At 42.3% G+C, this 26,478-nt stretch overlaps 1 protein-coding gene across 10 annotated transcripts in view; it reads left to right on the top strand.

The window, feature by feature from the left end:
* TMEM182 (transmembrane protein 182) overlaps positions 1 to 26,478 on the top strand; it is a 264,818-nt gene that overhangs the window by 187,379 nt on the left and 50,961 nt on the right. Inside the window, exons 7-8 of one of the 10 annotated variants that reach the window (XM_087863236.1) lie at positions 948 to 1,036; positions 23,522 to 25,994. The exons of 6 other annotated variants lie outside the window; for them this stretch is intronic. In XM_087863236.1, coding sequence (XP_087719362.1) covers positions 948 to 1,036; positions 23,522 to 23,668 — 236 coding nt within the window. In that variant the 3' untranslated portion in view covers positions 23,669 to 25,994. Of the gene's footprint in view, positions 1 to 947; positions 7,566 to 23,521; positions 25,995 to 26,478 lie in introns of those variants that run through there. 3 more of the 10 variants (XR_015725105.1, XR_015725106.1, XM_087863240.1) reach the window with 3 other exon arrangements.

Below are 26,478 nucleotides of genomic sequence, written 5' to 3'. Positions count from 1 at the left end.
ACTTCCTCTTTTTCTTTTTCTTCACAATTTCTTCCTTTTACTCCCCTAAAATTTTATATGCGGTACTGTGAAATGACAGAATATGGGTAAACCAAGTAGAAATGAACATTCCATGTAGAAAAGGAAATTTCCTGAATATGATTAAATTACACAATGTCCTAAAATGTTATAATGAGCGTCCGACAGTCTCCTGAAGTCAATCAGAGCGTCACTGCTGTCCTATGCTGCTGCTTTAACGGTGGACTACAGGAAGTATATAGAGAACTTGCGATGTCCACTAAATATTTTGAAAACTGGAAGAAAGTACCCAAAGGGTGAGAAAAAGAACAGTAAGTACAAGGCCAGCAACAGCATAAAGAATTGAAAAGGGCTGGAGTTCTAAGATAGATCCAAGGCACTCCTATTACAAACTAAATAAAATAAAGTAGTAATCGGGAAGAGAAGAGGGCTACAGGACTGTGGCAAGAAGGTTGGAAGCTCACCACGCTGGATCCTACCAATTCTTCGGTAGATCTAAAATTCCATCTGCATCATGGGGATCCAGAAGGTAAAGGATGGAGAGACAAGGATGGGGCTTCTCTGTTAACTTGGACTCCTGGGGATGGAAGAATGCATAGAATAACTCCACATTTTAGCTTAAAGATGGTCAGTTGTTCTGTTCACCCTGTCTCCAGCAAAATGCTATGGGAAAAAAAATGAATCAATCTCTTTGCTTTCTATAGCACGTGACTCACACTTTGGTAGAATATCAGACATTGCTCTCGGGCAAACAGAAGTAGGCACTTGTTTCGAACTAAGGTGAAGATTCAGACCTCTGGGCTGTGACAGGCCTCCTTGCCTTATCGACTGAGTTTTTCACATGAAGTGGAACTGGATTCTTTTAACCCTTCTCTTAACTTCTTATTCCTTGGAAAGTTGGCTCGACTCTTACGTGTGTCATTCTGCAGAGGTTGCCGGGCTTCCCTTAATGATATGCAACTGGGCTGGGGGTGCTCCGTGGACGGTATCTCAGGAGTCGTCGCAACAACCTTATGAGGTATGTGTTTTATCACTACTTTACAGAGGAAGGAATTGAGGATCAGAGAGGCTGGGGGACTTGGCTGACCATATACAGTGTGTGTCCAAGCCAGACGTCTCTGGCCACAAAGCTTGGGCTTTTTGTCATTCCATATAGTGGATACCTTGAGAAAGCACTTCCTCCCACTCCTGGTCTTGGAGGCATTAGCAAGTTATAACTCACCCACAGGGGTTGGTGCCCAAGATTTCAGCCTGTGCCAGTGTGTGAGAACGTGAGTGTGCACGTCCGTGTACATGTATGTATGTGCACCCGTGTGTGTGTGGGTATGGTAGATTCCATTCAAATAGCCTCTTGCTGTGAAGACGTTCACAGCATCATTTTCTCTATGGAATTTCTCTTTACATGTCTGAAACACTCATGTTGGAATTAGCACTCGAAAATAGTTTATGTGCCAGAGATGTACTTTTTTGTAACCGGATTCATCAAATTCTGTTCCCAAATTCATCTCCTGTGAGCAAGCTTTTAGAGGTCACAGAGACATGAGACAAAGAGGGAGCTGTGCTGATTCCCGGACCTTTGTGGACACTTGGAATTCAGACCAGCTTACTTATCAGCCAATTTGTTATTCTAGCATTGCTACGGAACATTTCTTATTCACCAAGCTAATATGAATTGTTCCTCTTGTTGCTATGTCCAATCCAGCCACAAGTAACTAGACGGCAATACCACCCAAATTAACTTACAGGCAGAGTGATTCCTGCCAAAGAAGAATGTATTGCAAACATTTCTGGTTTTGCTCCGAAATCTACCCTAATAGTTTACAGATGAAATCTAATTTTAGGGTAGCTAAAGTTGTTAGCAACCTGAGTTTGCTAAAGATTGAATCAACATTACTGGGGAAAAAAATAGGTTTTTTTATACCCATACTTCTGAGCTTTGTTAATGCCAACGTGAATTACTGAGGTTCTATAGTAAACAGGCAACATCTGGATTAATGTGAAGTACTATGTGCAGATCAATAACGCCGGAGTTTAATAACAGGCATATATGCTTTTGTATGTGTTCTCTTTGTGTGAGCCTCATTTGACTTAATACTTGAGTGCAGGACTTAAAAAATGTAGGAGAGGATAGAGAGAGCTATAGAAACCTTTCTCAGTATGGATTGAAATCCAGTGTGGCTTGGGCTGATACTCACCTGACTTGGATTTTTTAAGAACAGAAACAGAAGAGACAAGTGCCCCCACAGTTTACTGCTTTGGCCATGGATGATGGAGATGAGGAGGAGGATGACCAGAGTGACAGGGATGATGACAACCTGTGACCGCAGTGATCACGCTGCATTATCTGTTAATTCATGGCTTGTCATTTGCATTATGATTAATTGCCTCTCATGGATTAGCAGCAGGCTATTGCAAAACGACTCCTTGCGAATTTCAGGATCTTTTCTTGCAGACAGGTCTAAAATACCTATGGTTAAGTTTCCTTCTTTTTCCTTCAGAAAAAAATGCATAAAATCATACACGGCAGCTTACCCACATACAGTAAAACTGGGGACAGAATTTGCTAATCAAAATCACACTGGCAGCCTGGGTTGTATTACTTCAGAAAGCCCATGACCCCATTACTTTTTTTCTCACTTGGAAAGAATTCCTGTGAAAGATGATCGTGAGGTATTTGCACACATGCTGCATTTGACACAAAGATGGGATGATCTCCATTTAGCAGTAGGAAAGGGACTAAGGAAAAGTGGGAATTCATACTTAGAATTTTTGTCCTGGGCCAACAACCGAAGCAGTATCTATTAGTTTGTGTGTTGCATTTCTAAAGCACATTGGATTTTCAACACCGTGGGGGGTGTGATAAACTGTTACATTTATAAATTGCTTTACTTTAAAAAAAAAAGATTTTATTTTATTTTTTTAAATATTTTATTTATTTATTTGAAAGAGAGAGAGCACAAGAGAGCATGAGCGGCTGGGGGGCGGGAGGAGAGGCAGAGGGAGAGGGATGAGCAGACTCCCCTTTGAGCAGGGATCACCACGTGGGGCCCTATCCCAGGGATCATGACCTGAGCTGAAGGCAAACACTGAACCCATTGAGCCACGCAGGTGCCCCAAGATTTTATTTTTAAGCAATCTCTATACCCAATGTGGGGCTCAAACTTACAACCCCAAGATCAAGAGTCGCATGCTCTATCAACTGAGACAGCCAGGGATCCCCAACTTGCTTTAGTTTTTAAAAGCTCTTTACACACACTTTCTTGTTTATTTAACAACATCCCAACCCTGTGAGATTTGTTTTCATGTTATTTCCATTTTGGAGGTGAGTACAGTGGCTCAGAGTGGGAATGGCTTGTCTTGGGCATAGCCGGTAAGGGTGTTTTCAAGCTCAGAGGCTGATCTGATGCTTAGTGCTTTCTCTACCCACAAAATTTCATGCCTTGTCTTTAGGTATCTCATTATTGCCTGCAATTGTGTCAATCCTTCTCTAGACATGGGGGAAATTTCTAGGACAAAACATAGAATTCAGAAACACAAGATTTATGTCTGAAATTCATGACTTAGATTGGCATTTTAAATTTTGAACCATGCCACCACCCTTCTAGACTTTTTATGTTTTAAAGGAGTTCTCAGGAAGCATGTATTTATGATTATTCAATTAATGTTGACCTCTCAACAAAAGTAAATAGTACCCACTGTGAGCCCACACTTATAGTGATTATATCGAGAAAATGTGTCAGGAAACATGGAGCTTGAATTTACTATCAGCCTAAAATACACTGAATGTGTCAAGTCTGAATTTAAAGATATGTAGGGTAGAGCACAAGAAATAATGCAATCCATTGGACATGACCTCTAATGAACTTTGGAGATTTTGGAAGTATTCAGTGGAACATAAGGGCCACTGGGGTCTACTTTTATTAAAGGATCGCGTAGTTTTGTATGTTTCCATTTCTTTATTTTGTTTTCTATATAATGCAGTGTGAGTTATTGCATTTCCTGTGGGGAAACAGTCACCGTATTAATCATTTTTTATAAAGCCCAAGAATTGTAATCAAAGAAATACTCCAGGAAAGGAAAAATTGGATTATTTTTGTCACACGGCCAATGAGAATTGACAAATAGGGTGATACTGGATGAAGACTTTCTTTGAAAAGAGCTGTTAATTTTCATAGCTCCTTTAAGTTCTGTTAGCTGGGAGAATCTGGATTTTGGGGAAAAAAGTAGAATTTAATATAACCAAGTACTTGATGTATAAAATCATTCCAAAAATGTTATGCACACTGAGTATTATTAAACCAATTAATAGTTGCAGAACATGCAGGGAAAATATGTGCGTGGGTTTAAAGAGGCACCAGAAATGGAAGATTGTAAGAGCAATAGATCTGATTGCTACAGAGCATTCTTAGAAGGATTTTCAAATGTTTTAAAAGCCTTTGAGTTCAATACACCAAATGCTGGAGACTCAGGAGCCAGGTTGTGTCTTGGGCAGGGTGCAGTCTATCACCCCAGAGCATCAAAGTGGCACCAGGTACCATTTCCTGAAGTAATTCAAGAAATTTCTGCACTTGCTGAATTATAGGCTGAGGCAAGTGTGTTCCACTAGTGCAGGGATTCTTTATTATAATTTAAAGATAGGAGCTTGGGTTCTGTGGTGCCCCCAAGAGCTGAGAAATGCCTGGTGTATCCTCAGGGGCACACCCAGGGAGGTCATGCCAAGACTTCATTCTGGAGCAGCAGTCCTGCCGGGAATGTCCCCCCTCACTCTCAAGTCAGAGAAGGAAACCTGAGGCAGCTGGCTCTTGCTAGAAAAGGGGACATTGAGAGTAAAGTAGGGACAGGGACCTTCCGCATTTCTTTACCTTGGGAACACATAAGTGCATGCCTGTCACCTTTATGTCCTAGGCCAGAGGCTCTCAAAGTGCAGTCCCTGGACCAGCAGCATCAGCATCACCTAAGAACTTGATAGAAATGCAAATTCTTGGACTCACTCCAGACCAATTGAGCAGGAAACTCTAGATCCAGCTGTTTCTGTGTCCTAATAAGCCTTCCAGGTGATTCTGGTGCATGCCAAAGTCTGAGGACCTCTGACCAAGTAATACTGTCTTGTGGGCAGTTCTGTCCACTCTTCACCCCCATGCTATTTGGTGCCTCCATCAACTTGCTCAGAATACCCCTTCTGGATCCTCTCCTCCTAGTCACCTAGATCTCTCATGCACCCATCAAAGTCTCAGCTCATAAGCCATCCCTGTAGAACCAGGTAGGGCTGAGGTCCCTTCTCCGTGCTTTAGTATAACCCTGCCCTACTTGTCAGTCAATATCTAGAATCTGGGTGTATAGTCTGTCTTCCCACTGACTCAAACAATGGTGACCATGCTTCATTTAGACAGGCCTGGGTTCAATTCCTTGCATTGTTCAGTAGCTGTGGGATCCTAGGCCCGTTGTTTGCACTATCCACACCCTTTTCTCATCTTTTACCTCCCAGTCTGGTGGAGATGCGAGGATTTCTGATCCCAGCAGAGGTGTGTTCAACTGAACTCAAATGAAACAAACCAAACAGAAACACTTGTTGACACGCGGACCTTAAATGCAAGAATAAAATGGAAGCCTGAGCTCCTAGGTAGCCCTGTGACCATGGGGATGGGTAGAGTGTGGAGAATGCACCAAATGTCACCTACCAGTCCTGAAGCAGGGCAGGGGCAGCAGAAGTCATTTAGGAGAAAGAGCAGTGAACAGAGACTCATGCTACCTCTCCAGTATTACTGCTGCATTTTCATATCTGTAGAAGGGAAGATGGAGAGTCTTGGTCTTGATGACCCTTCGGGATTGAGATCTGAGTGTAAAAGGGCCCTTGGAAGACGGAAACTGTTACAGTCAGAGGCCATTGAGTACCACATGCATTCCAGAAACCTGACACGCATGTCCTTTAATTCTCAGGACTCACGAGATTGGGGCTATTCTTCTCCCCACATTAGAGTAGAGACCATGGAAGTTTCAAGGGGTCCATAAAGGTCTCATACCTTGTAAAGGGCAGCAGCAGGATTTGAACTCAGAGCTCTTCCCACCCAAGAGGAGGTTTTAACTGGCATGCTTTATTGCTCTCTTGCACTGAGGAGGCGAGGCACAGAGTAAGTAAGCTGGCATCAGGCCCTTGGGTTCTGTTGCTTGGTGATCTGGTGAGGGGCGCATGGGCTAGTCCATGGAGGAGCTCATGCGTGCACGCTGCATGTGCACAGCAAGCCGATATGTCCCAGCATCGGGGGAGCCCCCTTCCAGCTAGGAGTGCATTGTGTCAGCCCAGCGGGAGGAACGGGGGCTCCTAATGCTGCCTTCAGGCAGGTCAATCACAGCGTGCCAGGAGAGCAGCCCGCCGCATTGCAATGATGAGATCATGCGGTGGAAAGGGAAGAAAAATTAAGATGGAGTTTCTATTTTGAAATTGCATCTCAGACCAAGAATCAGGGTACTCTTGTAGCGGAGCCACCTACAGGTTAAATGATTTGCCCAAGGTCATATAGAAAGTCAGTGGCAAGAATAGGTTCAACTCAGAATCCTGAAAGTTGCACTTCTTTAAACGCAGCCCACGGTGGCTCAATTTCCAGAACAATTCCTGCGTGTGAATTCAGCGGCTCGCGCTCCTGGGAAGGCCAGTCCTCATGACCTGTAAAACCTGTGAACTCAGCATCTGGGAGGAGGTTGCCTATTAGGTGGAGGGTATTTTTGAATTCCCCCCTCCAAATATTCTCCAAACTCCATATTGATAAGATGATCAGATCTTTGAAATAGGCTGTTTTCTCATCTCTGAGGATTTGCTCTTACTTGGGCCATATGTTAAGGAAGCAACAGTTTAAAAAGAGATCCCCCTTCCCCCACCTCCCCATCCCTACACAGCCAGTAGAGAATGGTGGAGTCCCTTATGGCCTCTTCAGGCTAGAAGAGAGTCCCTCGTGCAAGCCCCACGAGCTGAGCTGATTAGGAAAGTTAAAGCTCATCTTCAGGAATTGTGTCACTGCCTTCCAGAAACTGGAAGGAGGAGTGAGTGAGCCCTGCTGAGAAGCAGCAGGGTTGAACCCTGTATGTCCAGCAGGCAGGTCCCCCTGGGGATGGCAGGCTTTTGATAAAATGATTAAGCTGTCCTGATTTCTCGGGCCCCAGAGTCTATGTCATTGCAAAGTGTCCTGGATGGATTTCAAAAGGAAAGTAACACTTTATTCAGGATGGCTCTTTCAGCTTTGGTGTCTTTGCTACTTCCGTCGGTGGCTGCCCTTCCATAAATTATTATTACAATGACATTCTGACTGACCCAAACCCCTTGGTCTTGGCTCTGTGCACATGTATAAATCTAAAAAATGTCTCTACAGCTTTCATCGTCCTTTCTTACTACTTACAGAGGATAGCGTTTCTAAGTGGCTTTGTTTTACATTATGCTTAATTTTTTTTTTTTTTTGAAAGAAGTAAGGGAGTCAAACGGTCTGTGGGAATCGGTGACCTAGGAGCTCTCCGTGGACCAGCTTCTGTTTCTGAATCGACAGGATCATTATGGTTAGGTGGGCTTAATCTTTGACTATAACTGTGTGTATATGTGTGTGTGTTTGTATATGTAATAAGTATATAATCATAGAAAGTGTATTACTCAGGCAATTATTTAAATAGATTTACATCAGAACACGTTTCTGGCATTTCTAGCCTGCTTAGCATTCAGAGTGATTCGGACTATAAAATTATTTAAATCTAATGATTAGTTGTTGCAAAAAGTCAATGTTATCGGGCTGATAATGTCTCCTGAAACAAATAACAGTATACCAGACAAAGCATACCTGTTTCCCTTCCCTCCCCTCGTTGTTTAAGGCTAAGTTTTGTTTTAGGCTGATGAAAATTTTCTAAATAGATTTCAAATTCTGTTGTTTCTTTCCCACCACCGACACGAATTACAAATCTGTCATCCTTTGCATAATTATCAACAGTGGCCACATTTATTAATCGACTGTTGTCAGTTCTCTAAACCTTCCTTAAGAACCTGCCTTGGAAATCTTCATCACCTGAAACATTTACATGGATACAGTTAGGATGTAGAGGCTAACAGAAATTAGAGAAACACAATCCAAGTGCAATTAATATGGGAAGTTTGCTTTTTGAATAAGAAAAGAGAGAAACCCTTTAAAGTGCACATGCAGGCCTGGAGATCCTCTCATCAAAAGAGTAAATGCTGTTCAGACTCTCCCACCACCATGTTTTTTTTCTTGCCGTGTTTTTAAAATACAGGAGAAGCACATCGCTGCTTAATGATAGACGTGGAGTTCAACCTCAGAGGGAAGTCAGCCTCTTCTTGGCAGGGTTGAATTAGGCTTCTTCGCTCTCTCTTTTCGTTTGCATTATTCAGTGGAAAAATACAAAGTGGCATAATGATGGGAATAAGTTATCTTTTATCAAATCTGACTTTAAAATTCAGGTTATGTAAAACATAGAAACTCATAGGAAATTCAATCAGAACCTCAAGTCACATTATGTACTCTCTGTTCTTGGGCAACTGAACACTCCGTCGAGCCCATTCCTGGGAGCAAGTCCCAGACTCTCCCTTCTTGGCTAGAACACCTTTTGCCAGCAACTTCCACCAGGGGAAGCTCTGAGCACGTCTGTGCTTCACAGGGAAACTAAGAGACTCCAGCGAGACAGGGCAAAGAAGCCGGCAGGGTAAGCTTAACAAGATGTTCTGCAATCGCTTTCCCAGAGATTAATGCGACTGGGTTTCTTTAGGATCATTACACCATCATTTAACTACTAGTAGAGAATGCGGAGCCCAGTAAATATGTAAACACCGTTTGGAACGAACACCTTCCAGAACCTAACTTCCTTAGGGGAGAAAACCCACTTGCTGTTGGCAAACTCCAGTTCTTCAGTGAGCTGAAATCCCGGTTTTGCTTGTTCAATCCCTCATCTGTAGGTGACTGAAAACTACTCCCATTCATTTTCTAGTTCACCTTGGTTTTAAACACACACACACACACACACACACACACACACACACACACACACACTCCCATAAATGATAAATTCGACGTCTGTAGAAAGACAGTCACCTAATTGCACAGTGAAGCAGAAGAAAGCCTTGCAAATGGTATACAATTTTCAAAGTGTTCCAAGCCTTAGGCAAAAGCCTTTCAACTGTGTCTAAAACTGAATGATAAAATATGTTGTACAAATTATCTGTGAACAGGAAACATGTGGTAGTGGCAGGGGACTGAAATGTAACACTTGTAAAGAAATGGGAACTGCCAGTCATTTAGACCCCTTTCTTTCTTTCTTCCTTTCTTTCTGTTTTTTAGTTGCAAGTTTCGTCATCTTTTTTTATCTCTCATCCGTTGATGTTCAAGTTTATAATAAGACACTTATCAGATCGCACCAGGCCAATTGCAGCTTTATTTAAAAAACAACAACAAAAAGGAAACAGATGAGGCTCCAGCTTTGGTTTTGCCCACCCCCTCCCCCTTGGTAGGACTACTTCAAATTTCTCTGCTCTGTTGTTTGGAGCCCTGGTGGCTTGTGTGTGGAATTTTGAAAAGCACTGAAAATCTTCTGAAATCGAAAACATGCAGAAGCTCAGGTAATCACAAGTGCAGTAAACAGGTCTCTAGCCCTCATTTTCACAAGGGAAAGGTACTACTCCATCACTGCTAAGCACGAGGCAGCAAGGTTTCCACTGGGAAGTGATTTTTCTCTTTCCTCGCTCACTCTCCACGTGGATCTTGGAACGACCGGTTGGAAATTTTTCTCTTTCAGAGAAGCATCCTTTCCTCCTCAAGGAAACCAGTCACAATTGCCTGTGATCCTTACTGATGGGACTGTGATTAGCCCCTACTGTTTACCACCTAGTGTCTTCAATTCTTGATGAGCTCACAGCAACTATATACATATATATTTCAAGCCTTATGCAGCTATCTGAGGAATGCTGAAGTGTTAGTAAATTTCATATTTACAGAAAAAGGAAAAGAGAGGGAAGTCTGTTCTGCTACATTTGTTTTCTATCATGAAGTTAGTCAGCTTCCATCTCATTGCTCAGTTACACTCTTATTTTAGCTCATCTTTTGGCACATAACTGTTTAATGACATTAAAAATAGCATACTTAATATTCTGCCTGGTGCACAGACCTGCCTCCTTAGGGTTGGGGCTGCTCCTGCATGGAATGCCCTGGGATAGTCGTCAAAAATGAAAGCAGAACACATTGTTTAATTTGCAACCCAAACTCAATCAGCAGCAAGAACAATGAGTTGCAAGCATCTACTCCTGGTGAAAACTCACAGATAGCATTAAGAGTGTGGGCTGTCCAGTCAGATATAGCCTCCCTCCCTGGAATGACATTAAATCCACCTGCTCTGACAGTAAAGTTGTCTTTCTCCTTCCTTCCTCCCTTCCTTCCCTCTCTTCCTTTCTTCCTCTCCTCTTCCCTCCATTTCTTTTAATTCTATAATTTATTGAACGCTTCCTTTGTGTCAGTCACAGTGAGGAGTTGTGGTTTTGACGAAGAGTAAGGTATGGGCTGTTTCAGGAGTTTGTGATGTGGTGAGAAAACTGGAGGAAGTTCATAGACAGAATCACAGCACCAGACTTCTCTTTCCCAACATGCCAGAGTGTGTGTCTTGCACTCACCAAGACACAGTTATCACATTTTGGTGTTCTTGCAATATTGCTTTGGAATGCCAATCTTTCCATCCAATTTCCCTGAATTTCAGCATGTTGCTTAGAGGGCATATGGTTCTCCTTCTTTCCCTCTGCCTTATACAATCATTCCTATCTTTATGCCTTCTTGGTCTATTTTTTTTTTTAAATCCTTTTCTGAAATGTCCCCTTTTCTCATTTTTGTTTAGCTGAGCCCTTCCACTTCTTGTTAGTTCATAACATAGCCGTTTTCTATGAAACCTCTGACACTGATTATTTCTCATTCAGATTAGTTATACATTTCAGGATATATTATACCTGTTCTGTTTCACTCATTCTGTATCATTCTCTTGCCACCCCCAACAAAAATGAGAGTAAGAATTTTATCTTATTCTGAGCTTTAAAAAAACTTGATAGCCTTAGGGGACTCCTGGGTGACTCAGTAGGTTAAGTGTCTGCCTTTGGCTCAGGTCATGATCCTGGGGTCCTGGGATCCAACTTGTAGTTGGGCTCCCTGCTCAGCAGGAAGTCTGCTCTCCCTCTACTCCCCTTCCCCCACTCATGCTCTCTCTCTCTCTCAAATAAATAAGGTCTTAAAAAAAATAAAAATAAAAAACCACGATAACGTCCGTAATAGCAAGCATTGGCTGAGTATTAGTTGTCTGCCAGGTGACATGCTCAGGTTTTTCCATGGTTTGTCTTATACTTAAGAATCTGATGATGTAGGGTGTTACTGTTCTCTACATTTTTCTCACAAGGAAACTAAAGAAGGGATTTGTAAAGTTAACTTGTCAAACTGGCAAAGTCTAAATTTGAACTCACATATCTTGGCTCTAGAGCCCATGCTCTTTTATGCTGAGCACCTAGGAAGTTTTCAATAAACATCTGCTCAAGGGAATTGAATGGGAGACAATTTGCAAATCTGAGAGCCATAGAGAAGCCTGTTACAGGAATGCCTTTGGTGAGTAAAGGGGGCAGGTGGTGAATACTTTTTTCTTTCTTTCTTTCTTTTTCTTTTTTTTTTTCCATATGAATGGATTTGGAGGTTTGGATGTATTTAACCTTTCACCTTCACACCTCACAGGCATCTTCTGTCATGTAGGTATGTGGAGGAGTCTGGGAAAGGTGGGGTAGACCAGGTAGGCCAATGCAGTTGGCTTTGTGTCTGTGGCTCAAAAAAAAAAAAAAAAAAAAAAAAAAAAAAAAGCAAAGAAATATAATGAATAACCCATTTTTGTGGCAGCACAGTTTCAAATTTTTTAATACAGCTCAGATGCTTCATAAATTCTGTTACCTTGTTGCTTAGATGTTTCTCCCTGACATCCCTCCCTCCTTCCTTCTTTCTTTCCCCCCCCGAGTTTCCTTATTGTGGCCACAGGCATAACTGGAAATTGTGCCATCTTGGGGATTGCACCGAAACCAGGAACAACCCTGTTGTTAAAATAATGTCACACAGAATCATCTGTTGGTGCAAATGCTAAGGCACTGCCATTGATTTCACAGGCAGATATAGAGAATGTTGCTATCCATGAACATGGGACTTCAGGGGCTCAGTAATAGAGCAGGACATTCTATAGTCTTGCACATACTTCCCTGCAGCTGCAGGCTGGTTTCTATGGGGGAAAATAAATATGAAAACCATGTCCTTTGTGAGCAGATACTCAGAGAACAGATTGGCACTTGCCCAGTGATCATTCTGTAGCTAGTCATGTGAACTTTCCACCCAGTCTACATTTTCAGCTCATGAACAGCTGCTGGGATCCTGAACAGCAAGGCAATGGATGGGGTGTGAGTCATCTCTGAATTATATAACGTGATCACATTGCAAACGACAATTGTGAAAGGTCCAGGTCCTTGCACCACCCAATGACACATACAGCTGCCTGGTGCAAACACTGGGAAGGCCCCCCTGTAGTGACAGGTGACAGTGACCCTGTCTCTTGCCAACTAAAAGCCATCCTCCTCTACACTGCAGCTCCAGCCACTACAGTTTGTGTGATTGGTCTATCTTCCAGGCCACATTATGCTCTACTTAAGCATTCCTCACCGTAACCTTTTATTATCTGTAATTTTTCCCCTGTCATGCCTTTATCTTCTCCACCTGTGCCCCGTTTTTGCACAGGTACTTGGCTCCTAAGCTGTTTCCTTTTGACCCTAGTCCATCAGACTTCTCCTCTTCACTTTTCTACTACTACGTCCAGCTCGGTCCCCATGGGCAACTCCAGCTTCATCCACGGCCTTAATTCCTCGCTCTTCTCCCTTTCCAACAGAATGCACCATCCCAGTCCCCCAGACCAGATCATTCCAGGGCTGACGAACAACTTTGGCTAAAACACACACCATTTGCTGCCCAGCGTGTCCCTGGTCAACTTTCTTTCCCATTCCAAGCCTCCATGTTTCCTCTTGGAAGTCTTTCCCCCATATCCATTTCAGTGGATACTGACCTTGCAGCTGACTGCACAGAAAACACTCGGGCTTGGGTTTTCCCCACCTCACATCAACATACCTACCAACATGTTTATAGGCAAGGCCAGCCTTGACCCTCTCTCCCTGACCTTTTCCTCCCTCCTCCTTCTTCTGCCTCCCACTCCCCCTTTCCCTTGTACATCTTATTTCTCCAGAGACAGAGGAGAAGTGCTTCCTATACTTCTACAAGTCTATCTCCATCTCCTCTCAAGAACCTACCTTTTCTTGTGTCCTTTCATACCTCTCTCCGCCAGTTAGCTTCTCTTTTTAAAAGACTTTTAACTTACTCTTTTCTGCTTAATTTCCATCGGTATGAAAACATGCTCAGGCATTTCTCATCATTAAAAATTATTCATCTTGTATCTTTTGCAGCTGTTAATTCCCCATTCCTCTCTTTCACTCCATAGCCAGACCTCCTAAGTGGGTAGCCTACACTAGCATTTGCTACTGTCACTTCTTTAATTCACTGAAATCTGCCTCTTGCCCCTGTGCTCCTCTGGGACTGCCCTTTTTAATGTCAATAATAATTTCCAGATGTAGAATCCAGTGGACACTTTTAAGTCCTCATGCTTGCCTGATTGCTTAGCAACATTTGGCGTCGTTAGCTACTTTCTTCTTGAATTTCACTGCCCTTTTTGCTTCTAAGACACTAAGGCTTGCCTCTTCCCTCACTAGTGCTTCTCATTTCCTTTATTGCCTACAATTCTGCCTCCTGTCACTAAATACAGGGCATCACCAATATTTCCCTTAAATTTCTTTTCATGCGGACTCTTGGTAGGCCGTTTCACCTGCTGTCAGTGAACTTAAACAGCAAGGACTTTCGTGTTTGTATTTCCAGGCTAGATTGCTCTATAATATGAAGACAATGACTTTGACAGCTTACTCTATCTTTTCACCTAGGTAAGCAAAGTTACCTCAACACGACACACTCAAGCATAATTCAGGGTCTTCCCACACAAACATGGAATTCCTCTTCTATTCCTTCCTTTGCCAAGCAGTACTGTCACCTACCCAGCTGTCTGATATAAAAATAAAGGAGATATCCTGGGTTCCAGCTCTTCCTCATACCCCAGAACCACTGCATCGCCGAGTCTTATGACCTCGAGTTCCTTGGTTTTCGTGAATGCATCTTCTCCCCAGCCTGTGCCATTGGCTTCCTTTGAAGGGGTTGCTCAGGGAGTAGGAATGAGCAAATGCCTCTCCTCCGGACACATTAATGTCAACTATGCCATGAGCTGTCCATGCCCTCTTTCCCCTTTGCCTCTCTTTCTTCTGCTGTAACCACCTTCCTCCTCTCTGCTCCCAATTGCATTCCTGCTCAGGCATTACCTTCTTTATAATGCTTGTCCTGACTTACCGAGGTCCCTTTTCTGTGTTTCTGTGATATTTCCTGCCATGGAGCATTTTTATCATCTTGTAGTATAATACCCATTTACTGCCTTCAAAACTATATTGTGAGCTCCCCAAAAGCAAGATTTTTGTGCTTATTGTTAGGATTTATCCTAGTACCTAGTCCAGTGCTGGGTACATGTTTATTGAACCAATACAAGGAAGAATGAATAGTTTAACATTCCCCAAGAGATTAAACCCTTCCTCATAGCTATCTGTCACCCTTGTATTTCAGTTATTTGTTGGTAAACAGAAAGAAGGTTATTGAGTCATTGCATAATTTAGTGGAAAGAGCACTGATTAACCTTGAGGAGAACTAGGCTAGTCCTGGTAATTACGCATATGACCTTGGGCAAGGAGTCCCCTCTCTGGATTTCTGTTTTCTTACTGTTAACAGTAGAGAATAGAATTAGCTGATTTAAAAAGATACTTCCAACCCTGAAATATAATCTAAAATGCTGTCTTCTAAAATTCTAAACAAGATAGTTCTTAGCCTTGGATCTTTGATTAGGATGCTTAAGTTTCCATAAACCATGTGAAATTGCATTCAAGTTTCTGTTGTTGCTACTCGCTATGGAAGAGATTATTCATGGATAACTAATATGTATTCTCTTCCATTAAAACCATATACAAAGTTTTATTTATTCATGTGGCCACTCCGATGAGTATATTTCCTGGTCTACTTTATAGCTGGATGTGACAAAGTCACTAGGCTCTGTGTGACAAAAGGACTAAAGGAGTGTGAGCAAAAGCGATACAGGCAACTTCTTGTCACCCGTACCTGCCCTCCACTTTTCCCTCTCTTTTTTTCTTTGTAAATATGATGATGTTGAACCTTTTTGGCCAAGAAGGGTGATATTCCAGGAGTTGACAGAACATTAAATCAGAAGGAACCTGGGTCCCTAAAAGACCCTCTGTGGCTAAAGCTGTACCCCTGTCATCCAAGACTTCTGTGTAAGAGATTGAGACCTTTTATTGTGTTGAAACCACTGTTATTTTTAGTGTTTAATAAAATATTGAGCTCATATCCAGCCTAGTACATTTGTACATGTTTATTTCTAGAAAAAGTGCTCATAGATTTTAGTAAATTTGCAGAGGATTAATTGGCCCCATATGATGGTGAGTTAAAGATTGCCACAAATTCTCTGACACATCTCCCATTGAGAGGTGGATTTATGTCCCTTTTCCTTGAATCTGTGGCCGCTTTGCCAGCATGAATATAGTGTACGTAAAGGTGTGCCAATTTCCAGTCTAGGGCCTTAATAGAATGGTAGCTTCTCCTTCTTGTCTCTTGGAAGACTGGCTTTTGGAACCTCACTGCCATACTAGCAGGAAGCCCGAACATCCCAGGGAGGAGTCTGTGTGGATAGGCTCCAAGGCCTCTTCTTTATCTCCTTTAAAACTCAGAATAACACTATGAAGAATATGTTATGATTCTGTATTACCAGTGAGAACAACAAAAGACAAGGACTTTAAGTAACTTGCTTAAGGCTATGATTAGGAAGTGGTAGATTTCAACTTTGAACTCTGCCAGTCTAACGCTGAAGGCTGTGTGCTTTATCACTGCACTTCACTGCTCAATAGGACACTAATATATATTAGAAAAGTTATAAAAATTTAACTAGATTTGTTATTTAACAGTCTCTTTACTAATGGACCTTTTAAATATTACTATGGTAAGCTAGTCTTCATAGAATTCATTTCTATTTTGTGGCTATCCATGGAGACCTACAATAAAATTTTAAAATACTTTATTGTGATCTAGCTAGCTATTCATCCTACCCAGGAAAGCCTTGAGAGATGGAATTTTATAATCTTGCTAACAATTACCAAGTCCCGATCATTTCCTGCTCTTCCTTTTCCTAAGTATATATATGTTAACGTATCTTGGCATTTGAATTGCATTCTACAACACGCCCCTCATATTCTAAGAAATATTCCATATTTCTCATATTCTAAGAAATATTCCATATTTCTCATATTCTAAGAAATATTCCATATTTCTCATATTCTAAGAAATATTCCATATTTCTCATATTCTAAGAAATATTCCATATTTCTCATATTCTAAGAAATATTCCATATTTCTCATATTCTAAGAAATATTCCATATTTCTCATATTCTAAGAAATATTCCATATTTCTCATATTCTAAGAAATATTCCATATTTCTCATATTCTAAGAAATATTCCATATTTCTTAGAGGTGCATGCCCGACATTCACATGCCTAAGTTAGCACTGCTTTTTCTGCATGAGAATCCAAGTGTTCAATCTCTGCTCATGAACCTCCTTCAGATTCTGTTGGAACAAGCCCAATTAATGCCTGAACATGACCCCTTTGTGTGGATTCACTCACAGTTATATGCACAGCCAATGTGCCAGTCTGGACCGACAGCCTCACACCAAAGCCTCCATTTCTCAGCAGGAATCCAGCAAACCAGATGTCAAGTGCATATTTCCTGAGTATTTTATGGGATCCACAGAGAGGCTCTCACAGTATGGTTCAGGCCTCAGTTTAGTGCAACTTGTCAAAATGAATTGTTTCATTTCTGTACCACAAATGCCAGGTTGAGGGAAAATTTTTTTAAAAAAGGAATTCTGCATAAGAGTTTAGGCTTTCATGTTCTTAATGAAAATCCCATGGACTTGTGGTTGGGATAAGGTCCTAGGGTTGGGGGTGGGGAGCATGAGAGTCTGCTTCTTAAACAAGGTAGAGAGCAGGACATTGTCCTCCATCAGCTTATTCAACTATAAGGGAGAGGAGGTAAGACTCCCTCCATCATTCCATCACTCCCCCAAGGTAGCTGGGCAGGCTTGTTGACATTAGGGCACGAGGCAGAGTTTTGAGGAATTCTCCCTCCTTAACCTTGAGAAATGCTGCAAACCATTAGCAACAGGTCATTAGACAAATTCTCATTTGCTCGCTGGGGTTTTCTAACCTGGTGTCCACCAAATGGTGGTTTGCTTATTTCATAAACGCACAGTGGAACTCTTCTTGAAGCCTTTGTCATTTATAAGTTATCTTTCATGAAAAGGTTGCTTTTTTTGCACAGTGGTTAAGAAGCTGGGGTCTGCCTTAGACAGAGTGGAGTAAAAACACTAATTCTGGCATTCCTTAGTGAAGAACCCGGGCAAATGAAAGAGTCGATTTACACGTGCGTAAGATGCATTCAGTGGGACTGCCTCTTAGCTGACATACGGTGGGCACTGTCCTGAGCTCAGTGTATGCAGAGTCAACACTCCATAAATATGATGATGCATTGCAAATGCTACTATTGATATTGATATTGCAATCATAATTATGATGGATTCTCATCCATTATAGCTCTTTCGTCAGCTACCTTATAAGACAGAGATCTTCTGGTGACATAGAGACTGTAAATTCTCCTTTCTAAATTACTAATGTCGTATTATAGGTCCCCCATCCCTCTCAGCTGAGTTACATGTAAACTCTCTATTTTCCACCGCCACTGATTTTATTTGTTGAGCCTAATTTTCTCAGTTATCCAGCAGTCAGCCACAGCCTGCCTTTCTCACCGTCCTGAGCTATTGGTGCTGAGTGACACCCCATTTAACCTGTATTTTTGAGCCCAGCTTGGGCAAGCACACTATTTCAGGAGGTTCAGAGCCAGCAGCTACAGGTAGCATATAGACTGACTGTGGCTACTGTAGATTGGGCATCCATACTTGGATTATTCTAAATGTCCTCAACGTCACTATTTTCCCTTAATCCCAGCAGGCCATCACTTTTGCTTTTCCTGTTTAAGCCCTGTGATTCTTGCCTTTACTGTAGGCTTGTCTCAAACTCCAGTTTGTGTATCTCTGCTGCTTACTTACTTGAGGCCCACTATCCTGATTTGGACTTTTGTATAGTTCTTGGGAATCAGAACTATATAAATTTCTAAGAGTACACTTGACTTCAGGTAGCATTTACCCCCTTCTATACATTCACTCCATCCTGCTTTTGAAAATTTTGGCAAATTCTGTATCAAGTCCAACCTATTTCTTCAGCTTTTCCGAACTATTGCAATCATCACTGATCTTTTGCCTCTTAGTATTTCACTTAATTATGGAATATTTTTTCCTTCGTGTGTAACTTGTCTCCCTTACAGGTACAGACCATCTTTGAGCTTTCTCTGAATCTTCGACTGGTGAGCCCATTGCATAATCTCTATTAAAGGATAGATTGATTAAGTTGCAGAATAAAGAAAGGGCTTTCTAGGTTCCCATAACTGAAAGTTATGTAAATAGAATCCATCCCTTAGTCACTTTCCCCATGGAAACAATAGAAGTATTGTCCAAAAGTCAATGGTTCAGAAAATGAATATGTTTAAGCTGAAGGAATGCTAACATTAGAATCCTAGGACTTTGGTTCAAGTCTTCGTCTACTCATTTGTTATAGATATTCAAACGTTCTGACTTTCCATTTGTTCATATTTAAAATAGAGATAATGTATCTAATATATTTTTCTTGAGAATTAAATTCGATAACTTGAGTGAAAATGCTTTGGAAATCATGATGTTATTATTACTGAGAATCCTGTATTTTACAAATAATAGTGTCAAGATGAATTTTTGGTATACCCTTATTATGATTCTATTAGCAACATACTTCTATCATAACCAGGCAATAGTTAGTTTTGAACTAATGGTTTTGCTTCCGATATTTGGGTACGTTTTTGGTCGTCATTTGCAGATATATTATTAATTCAATGCTGTTCACCATTGGTGGCCTGTCAATTGAGAAGGTGATCGAGCCCATCTTACTCAGATGGCCAGATTCAGATCCCACAGAGAAAGAAAAGTAACTTCTAGAAATTTCTTTTTTTTAAATTTTTTTATATTTATTTTTTTATTGTATTATGCTAGTCACCATACAGTACATCCCTAGTTTTCGATGTAAAGTTCCATGATTCATTACTTGCGTATAACACCCAGTGCACCATGCAATATGTGCCCTCCTTACTACCCATCACCAGCCTATCCTATTCCCCTACCCCCTCCCCTCTGAAGCCCTCAGTTTGTTTCTCAGAGCTCATAGTCTCTCAGGCTTCATTCCCCCTTCTGTTTACCCCCCCTTTCTTTATCCCTTTCTTCCCCTACCGATCTTCCCAGTTCTTATGTTCCAGAAATGAGTGAAACCATATGATAATTGTCTTTCTCTGCTTGACTTATTTCACTTAGCATTATCTCCTCTAGTCCCCTCCATGTACTTCAAACACTAGGATGGGAAAAGGGAAAATTCTTAAAAAAAGAGAAAAAAAAAGACAAGTGCAATTCATTGGTTTCACTCAGACGAAACCTGCACTGTCTTTGGCTTGAGTTGAGCTCACATCCCCAGCTCAACCGTGGGTGGGCTCTGAGAGGCAGAGGAGAGCACTGGTGATTTAGAAACCCATCAGTGGCATTGTAAACAAAAATGAAAGAGGATGGATTTGACTTTGATTTTTCTTTTGAATCTGTTACTTTTTAAAAAACCGCTTACTTCTAACAACTATTTGTCTTCCCTGTTCAGACAATTTTTATTTAAATAGTCCTTCAGACACAGTTCTTTGGAATTCTGTTTAGGAGGGTGCTCTGAACATCTAAGGTACAAAATTCTGTTATTAGTCTATGCTGTGTATCCCTAATCAGATGCCGTGACACAGGGTCCTACAGGCTCTGTGCTCAAGCCATTCTCCTAAGAAATGATGAGCTGCTCTTCTGGCAGCTGTGGCAGGGTTAGAAGCAGCATGGGCCACTTAACTGGCTTCTTTTAAATACTTGGGGCAACACCGTTAGTTAACTTGTTGCTCAAGTAAAAATGGTATTACACTTTGCAGGCTTCGTGAAGAAGAGGCATTAGGCTGGCAAACAGGGCCGGTGGGATTTACCTATTGCCACAGACAGCTATTTGAAGACATGACAATGTCACATGCATCATATCACTGCATCTGGCAGAAGGTATACAGTAAATGCTCGCTAAATTAATGATTCACTCTGTGGATGGAGTCCAGCCTCGCACATGATATTTAAGTCCTGTCTGTGTCATTCTTGCCAGCTAAGTACTTGTTCAGTCTATTCTAGAACACTTCCACTGGCAGGGAACCCCACAATTCTGGACGTAGCAAACAGGACTGAGCCAAGTCAGAATCCAAGTGCTAGTTTTTATCTTCCCGTGCTGCCTCTTGCTTTCCATGATTGTATGCACCTGTCCCACCCGTCTAAACCAACGTGGTCTAAATTCTCCCAGCAACTCTCCCACCTTATCAAAATTTACTCATAAGAAAGGCTTTGGCAAATCCTTCACTCTGAGGTATAAATGAGCAATAGTGGCTCAGAATATTACTTCCCCTTGGGGTCATTTGCATTTTATCAGAACATAAATTTTTAAATTTAAAAAAGTTAATCTCTAAGAGTAAAATTTCAGGCTTCTATCAATGGCTGGAAGAGAATTCCTCCATTCCTCACTTGCCAGCCACAGGGCCCTCCAGGACCCTGAAATCATATCTTGTGGACAGCTGTCTTAGATTTTTGTGCAGAATCTTAGAGAAAGCATAAGCAAGCATCATAGAATGTTACAGCCTCAAGGTTAGCAAACTCTCCATTATTTTTTTCTCAGGAATTTGCATTATCCTTTCTGTTTCACTGACAAAATGTTCTCCAATCTCAGTACACTGTATTTTATTAGTTTCCTAGGAAGTCATTTTCTATGATTTTGGGAATAAAAAAGATTTCTGGATTGTCCCGTTGCTAGAATATTCCATCTGGTTTTTTTGTTTGTTTGATGCTTTCATTACCCTAAGAAAATAGAAACAGTTTTGCATTAAGGGAACTATTTTGTGGACCCTCTAATCAATCCTAAAGAAAGACCCCTCAGTTTGAGGGGGCAGCCAGCACACTGAACGGAAAGAGGTCTTATCGCCAACCCAGACCCAGGGCTGGTGATTAGCAGAAGCTCTGAGCATATGCCTGGATAATGAAGATTTGTAAACCGGGTCCTGCTGGCTCCCCAGTCCTTGCGAGGCCCGCTGCAGTCTGGGAAAGGTTTGAAGTGATTTTTGTCCCGGCTCAAAGATCTGTAGAATATGCCAACAGAATAAGAGAATGGTAGAATTAAAAAGAAAGAGCATGCGCATCCCCCTCCTCACCAGATTGGTCCTGGTATGCGTCCCTTCCCCTTTGGAATCATGGGGAGGCCTTTTTAAATGGAGGTCTTGCATGAGACTGGGGGTGGGGAGGTGGTCCTTCTATTGTTTCTATGGGGAAAGTGCCTAAGGGATGGATTCTATTTACAGCTAGTTACTTCCAATCAGGGATACAGATACTCAGATAGCCAAGTAGCAGTGGGAACAGCAAAACAAAAGCACAGCACGAAGTTGACAGTTTGGATATAAAGCACAGAGATTATTCCAAAGGAGAAAAGACAGGCTGCAGATTATCAGGGCACTTATAGAGACATAGGTAATGGCAGGAACATAGTCACAAATATGACTAGAGGACAAGGATGGTTGCAGGGCATCTGCGCAGAGCGTACTGAGCCTGGAAGCCCTTTCCAACTTGCCATGGCAAATAGTTAAGGGGAGGGGAGCAGGGAACATATTTCCCTCCCTTGCATAGTGAGTGTCTAGGATCATTAGGACCCGAAGTAGAAAAATGGAAATAATTTGACAAAATGCCCAGAGGCACCACATGATATAAAGCATGACATTTTTCACATATGTGTAGGCTTGTTTCAAAATGGGCATTGCTTCTAAAAAGGAGAGCTTTGAAAAAATGCAGATACAGAGTCAACTTTTAGTTATCTGAGCTAATGCAGTTGCAGAGGATAAGCAAGGGAGAGTACATTTTTTTTAAGGCAGATAATCACAAGCATGCATGTATGGTTCTACAGAGCTGTGTGTGTGTGTGTGTGTGTGTGTGTGTGTGTGTGCAGATTTGGCATTCGGTGAGTTGCTTAATAGTAAAATGAATTTGTCTTCTGTGGATACAATACAAGATAACTGAAGAAACATAATATTAGAGCTGATTTTTAGTTTCCATACTGCTGGGTAACCCTGGAGAAGTCAGATAACCTCTCTGGCTGTCACTGACAAAACAAAGGAGTTGGTCTTGCTATCCCCTTGAGGTATATCCCAAGTGTAACGTGTGATGGTTTTATTGCCTAGAATGTCCAGATATATTCTGAGTGTTCTATGATACGAATTAGACCTGGTAGACAGATGGAAGGGACAAAGAAGAGGAAAACAATGAAATTTGCCCAGTGATGGAAAGGAAGATGAGTAGTTGAAGGCAAAAAGGTTTGGACTCAGAAGCAGGTACTGAGTAGGCCTAATGGTCCTTGCCGCAGGTATTTGTTTGGTGTGCCCAGAGGTTGGGCTCTGCTTCTGCCCGCAGGAACTGGGTGATCCATTGTCCCCTGTGCAGTTGGGGGGGTGTTTGAACCACTGCCAGCCTCAGTGCCAGCTTTGGCCAGTCCTCTCCTTGTGGCCTGAATTGCAGAGTGAGGCCAGCCACCTAGACCTGCTAGGCAGGCTGTTCCCCTCAACCACCGGCCCCAGCGGAGCTCCGCCTCCCATGTTGGTGCGGTCTAAGTGATGGTGAAGAACAGAAGGCACTTTCTAGGAGTGTGAGAAAGGAAACAGGTAGGCAGAAGGTCCAGTTACCATTCAAAGATTTTTTAAAATTTTAATAAATCCAATATTTGACAATAGAATGATTGTCTTCCAATTCTTCCCTTCATGTTATGTTTCCTTATGGCTGTCTAGTGCTCAGGCTGAGTTCTGATGCTCCCGGCACAAGGGAGCAGCCCAGAAGCAAAGGCCATTGGTCATCTGGAGTCGAGAACTGGGTGGACTCCATCATAATTTTACCATATGTCAGGGACTGAGGGAAGTTGAAACGGGATGAGGAAAGCCTTTCCACTGGCTTTCTGAAACTGGGAAGATGGAGAGATGCAGGACCAAGGGGCCCAGGTGGGACTGCCCTAATCTCCCTTCTTTGTCTTCTGCAGGTCTCCTGGGACTATGAGAAGGTGCAGAGTTTCCCACATGCACCCAGGAGAGCAGGGGGTATTTACCTTCAACCTTGCCTGGGCAAATGGATCCAAGGGTATCACAGGGGAGTGGAAACTGACCTGGAGTTGAGGACTGTCATGTAGGCCCACTGGGTCTCTAAATTCCTTCTGTAACATGAGTTTTAATGAGCCACATGCTATTCAGTCCTAAGATGTGCCCTATTTTTATTCAAAAAATTGTCTATTCTTATGCATTAGGATATTTCCAATTTCTTTTTTTTTTTTAAGAGTTTATTTATTTATGTGATAGAGAGACAGCCAGCGAGAGAGGGAACACAGCAGGGGAGTGGGAAAGGAAGAAGCAGGCTCCCAGTGGAGGAGCCCGATGTGGGACTCGATCCCGGAACGCCGGGATCACGCCCTGAGCCGAAGGCAGACGCTTAACGACTGCACTACCCAGGCGCCCCTCGGATATTTCCAATTTCTTAACAAAATTACAGTTAAATCAAGAACCCCAAGGCAGTGCTTAGAAACATTTAATTTTCTGTCTTTGTTATCAGTGAAGTAGTTACTCCATTGGAGAGCCATAGCTCTGTGGCCTAGACCCGTAGAACGTAAACGCAAACCGAAACTAAGCAGACCTGCTGGATTGGAACAGCCGGAGGGGGAGTTACTCAAGGGTGCATGTGGTATAAAGACTCCACAGGTCATCCTCGTGGGCATCCAGCTTTAAGAACCTGTTTACTAACAAGGCCACTGAGATGTTCTTTTCTATTTATAGGTTTAAGAATCAGTTCGTTTCTCTGTCTTTGTTCCCCTTGGGGTGTAATCTTAGGTAAGGTTCTGAATTCCTCTAAGACAGAAACCAAGAAAAAACCAAGTCTGGTGGTGTTTGCTGAGAACTGTGAGTTTTCCCCAGCCTTGTTATGAAGCACACAGCTGGGTTTACACTTCAACAAGGGGGATAAAGAAGCTCTCTTTTACAGGCTTTATGGGGAGATGGTACCATCCTTGTTATTTTCCACGTGGAGGGGAATATCCAAGAACCAGGGAGGGGAAAGTTTAGGAGCACTTCCCAAATTGTACTCCATGGAACACTCATGTCCTGAGAGAGACAGGAAAAGGTTTGAGGGGCAAATTAAATTTGCGAAATGAAGCATAAATTCCCCCATGTGAAGGTCACAATTGGTCTCAGAAATGTTTAAACTGGTGAAAATCCTGCCGGAGGAAGAATTATTTAGCTTTTTTTAAAAACCAAATGATACCATTTATTTTAACATTTTGTGGGGTGCTGGTGTACTCTGAAAGAATTGACCTAGGCCATCCTAGGGAGAAGACTTAATGAATAGCCCTCCGGTTATGATGGAAAGAAAATAGCTTATTCCATGGCCGTATAAATGATTCTGTCCTTTGTTCCATTAATATCGCTGACAATCTTTCTGAGCCTCAGTGCTGTTGCTTCTAAAATAGGGACAATAGGAGGACCAAGTGAATTAATTCAATACAGTCCGGCAAAGCGTCTGCCACAGTGTGGATGTTTCCTTGGTGCTTACACCTGCTTCTACCCCCTTCAGAGTCTTCATAACAGTGACTGAATTTATACCATGTCATCAAGTGCAAGGCCAACCCACCTGCCTGCCTTGGTAAAGGCTCAGCCATGCTCATATTTACACGCCTGGACTTGTTCTCCTCCTACATGGGCCCACTATACCTCAGGCTCCTTTGAGGCAGAGATTATGTTTCAGTTACTGTTAAATCCTAGTGCAAGGGGGGACCCGTATAGCGCAGTCAGTTAAGCGTCCGACTGTTGGTTTCCGCTCAGGTCATGATCTCAGGTGGTGAGATCCAACCCTGTGTCGGCTGCTTGCTCAGAGCAGAGTCTGCTTAAGGTTCTCTCTCCTTCTCCTTCTGCCCCTCCTGCTCGTGCTCTCTCTCTAAAATAAATAAAAAATCTTCAAAGAAAAAAGAAATCCCAGTACAGGACTCCCATGGTCTTCTTGGAGCTGTGTAATGGAACAGTCGTTCTCTGAACAGTGTGATACGTGGTAGGAATTTGGTGTTTTCTATTCTTAGCTCTTACATTCATCTCTTGCCTATTCTAGTTAGATATTTGGGGTTCCCTCCTCTTAGTGAAGATGAAGTTTAGCTTTTGGTGCCCTTCTCCAGACTCAGGAGTAAGAATGGATGAAGGCTGGCTGGTAGGAGCTTCAACGTAGACCAGACATTGCTCCTTCCTTTCTATGACACTGTACTGTCTTGCTTCCACCTGTACAAGCCGAAATCATGTGGAATGAACGTTTTCCTGCCAGCAAGGGAGGACTCTGTTCATAGTCCACGGTCCTTTTTTTTTTTTTAATGATTTTTTATTATATTATGTTAGTCACCATACAGTACATCCCCGGTTTCCGATGTAAGGCTCGATGATTCATTAGTTGCGTATAACACCCAGTGCACCATGCAATACGTGCCCTCCTTACTACCCATCACCAGCCTATCCCATTCCCCCACCCCCCTCCCCTCTGTAGCCCTCAGTTTGTTTCTCAGAGTCCATAGTCTCTCATGGTTCATTCCCCTTCTGATTACCCCCCTTTCTCTATCCCTTTCTTCCCCTACCGATCATCCTAGTTCTTATGTTCCATAGATGAGAGAAATCATATGATAGTTGTCTTTCGCTGCTTGACTTATTTCACTTAGCATTATCTCCTCCAGTGCCGTCCATGTTGTAGCAAATGTTGAGAACTCGTTCTTTCTGATAGCTGAGTAATATTCCATTGTATATGTGGACCACAACTTCTTAATCCAGTCATCTGTTGAAGGGCATCTCGGCTCCTTCCACGATTTAGCTATTGTGGACATTGCTGCTATGAACATTGGGGTGCATATGGCCCTTCTCTTTACTACGTCTGTATCTTTGGGGTAAACACCCAGTAGTGCAATGGCTGGATCATAGGGTA

The sequence above is a fragment of the Ursus americanus genome, chromosome 7 (genome assembly GCF_024610735.1).
Source record: "Ursus americanus isolate L20-20 chromosome 7, mUrsAme1.1.p, whole genome shotgun sequence".
Classification (NCBI taxonomy): domain Eukaryota; kingdom Metazoa; phylum Chordata; class Mammalia; order Carnivora; family Ursidae; genus Ursus; species Ursus americanus.
Note: the sequence above shows the minus strand (reverse complement) of the source record. Positions and strands in the feature narration are given on the sequence as shown.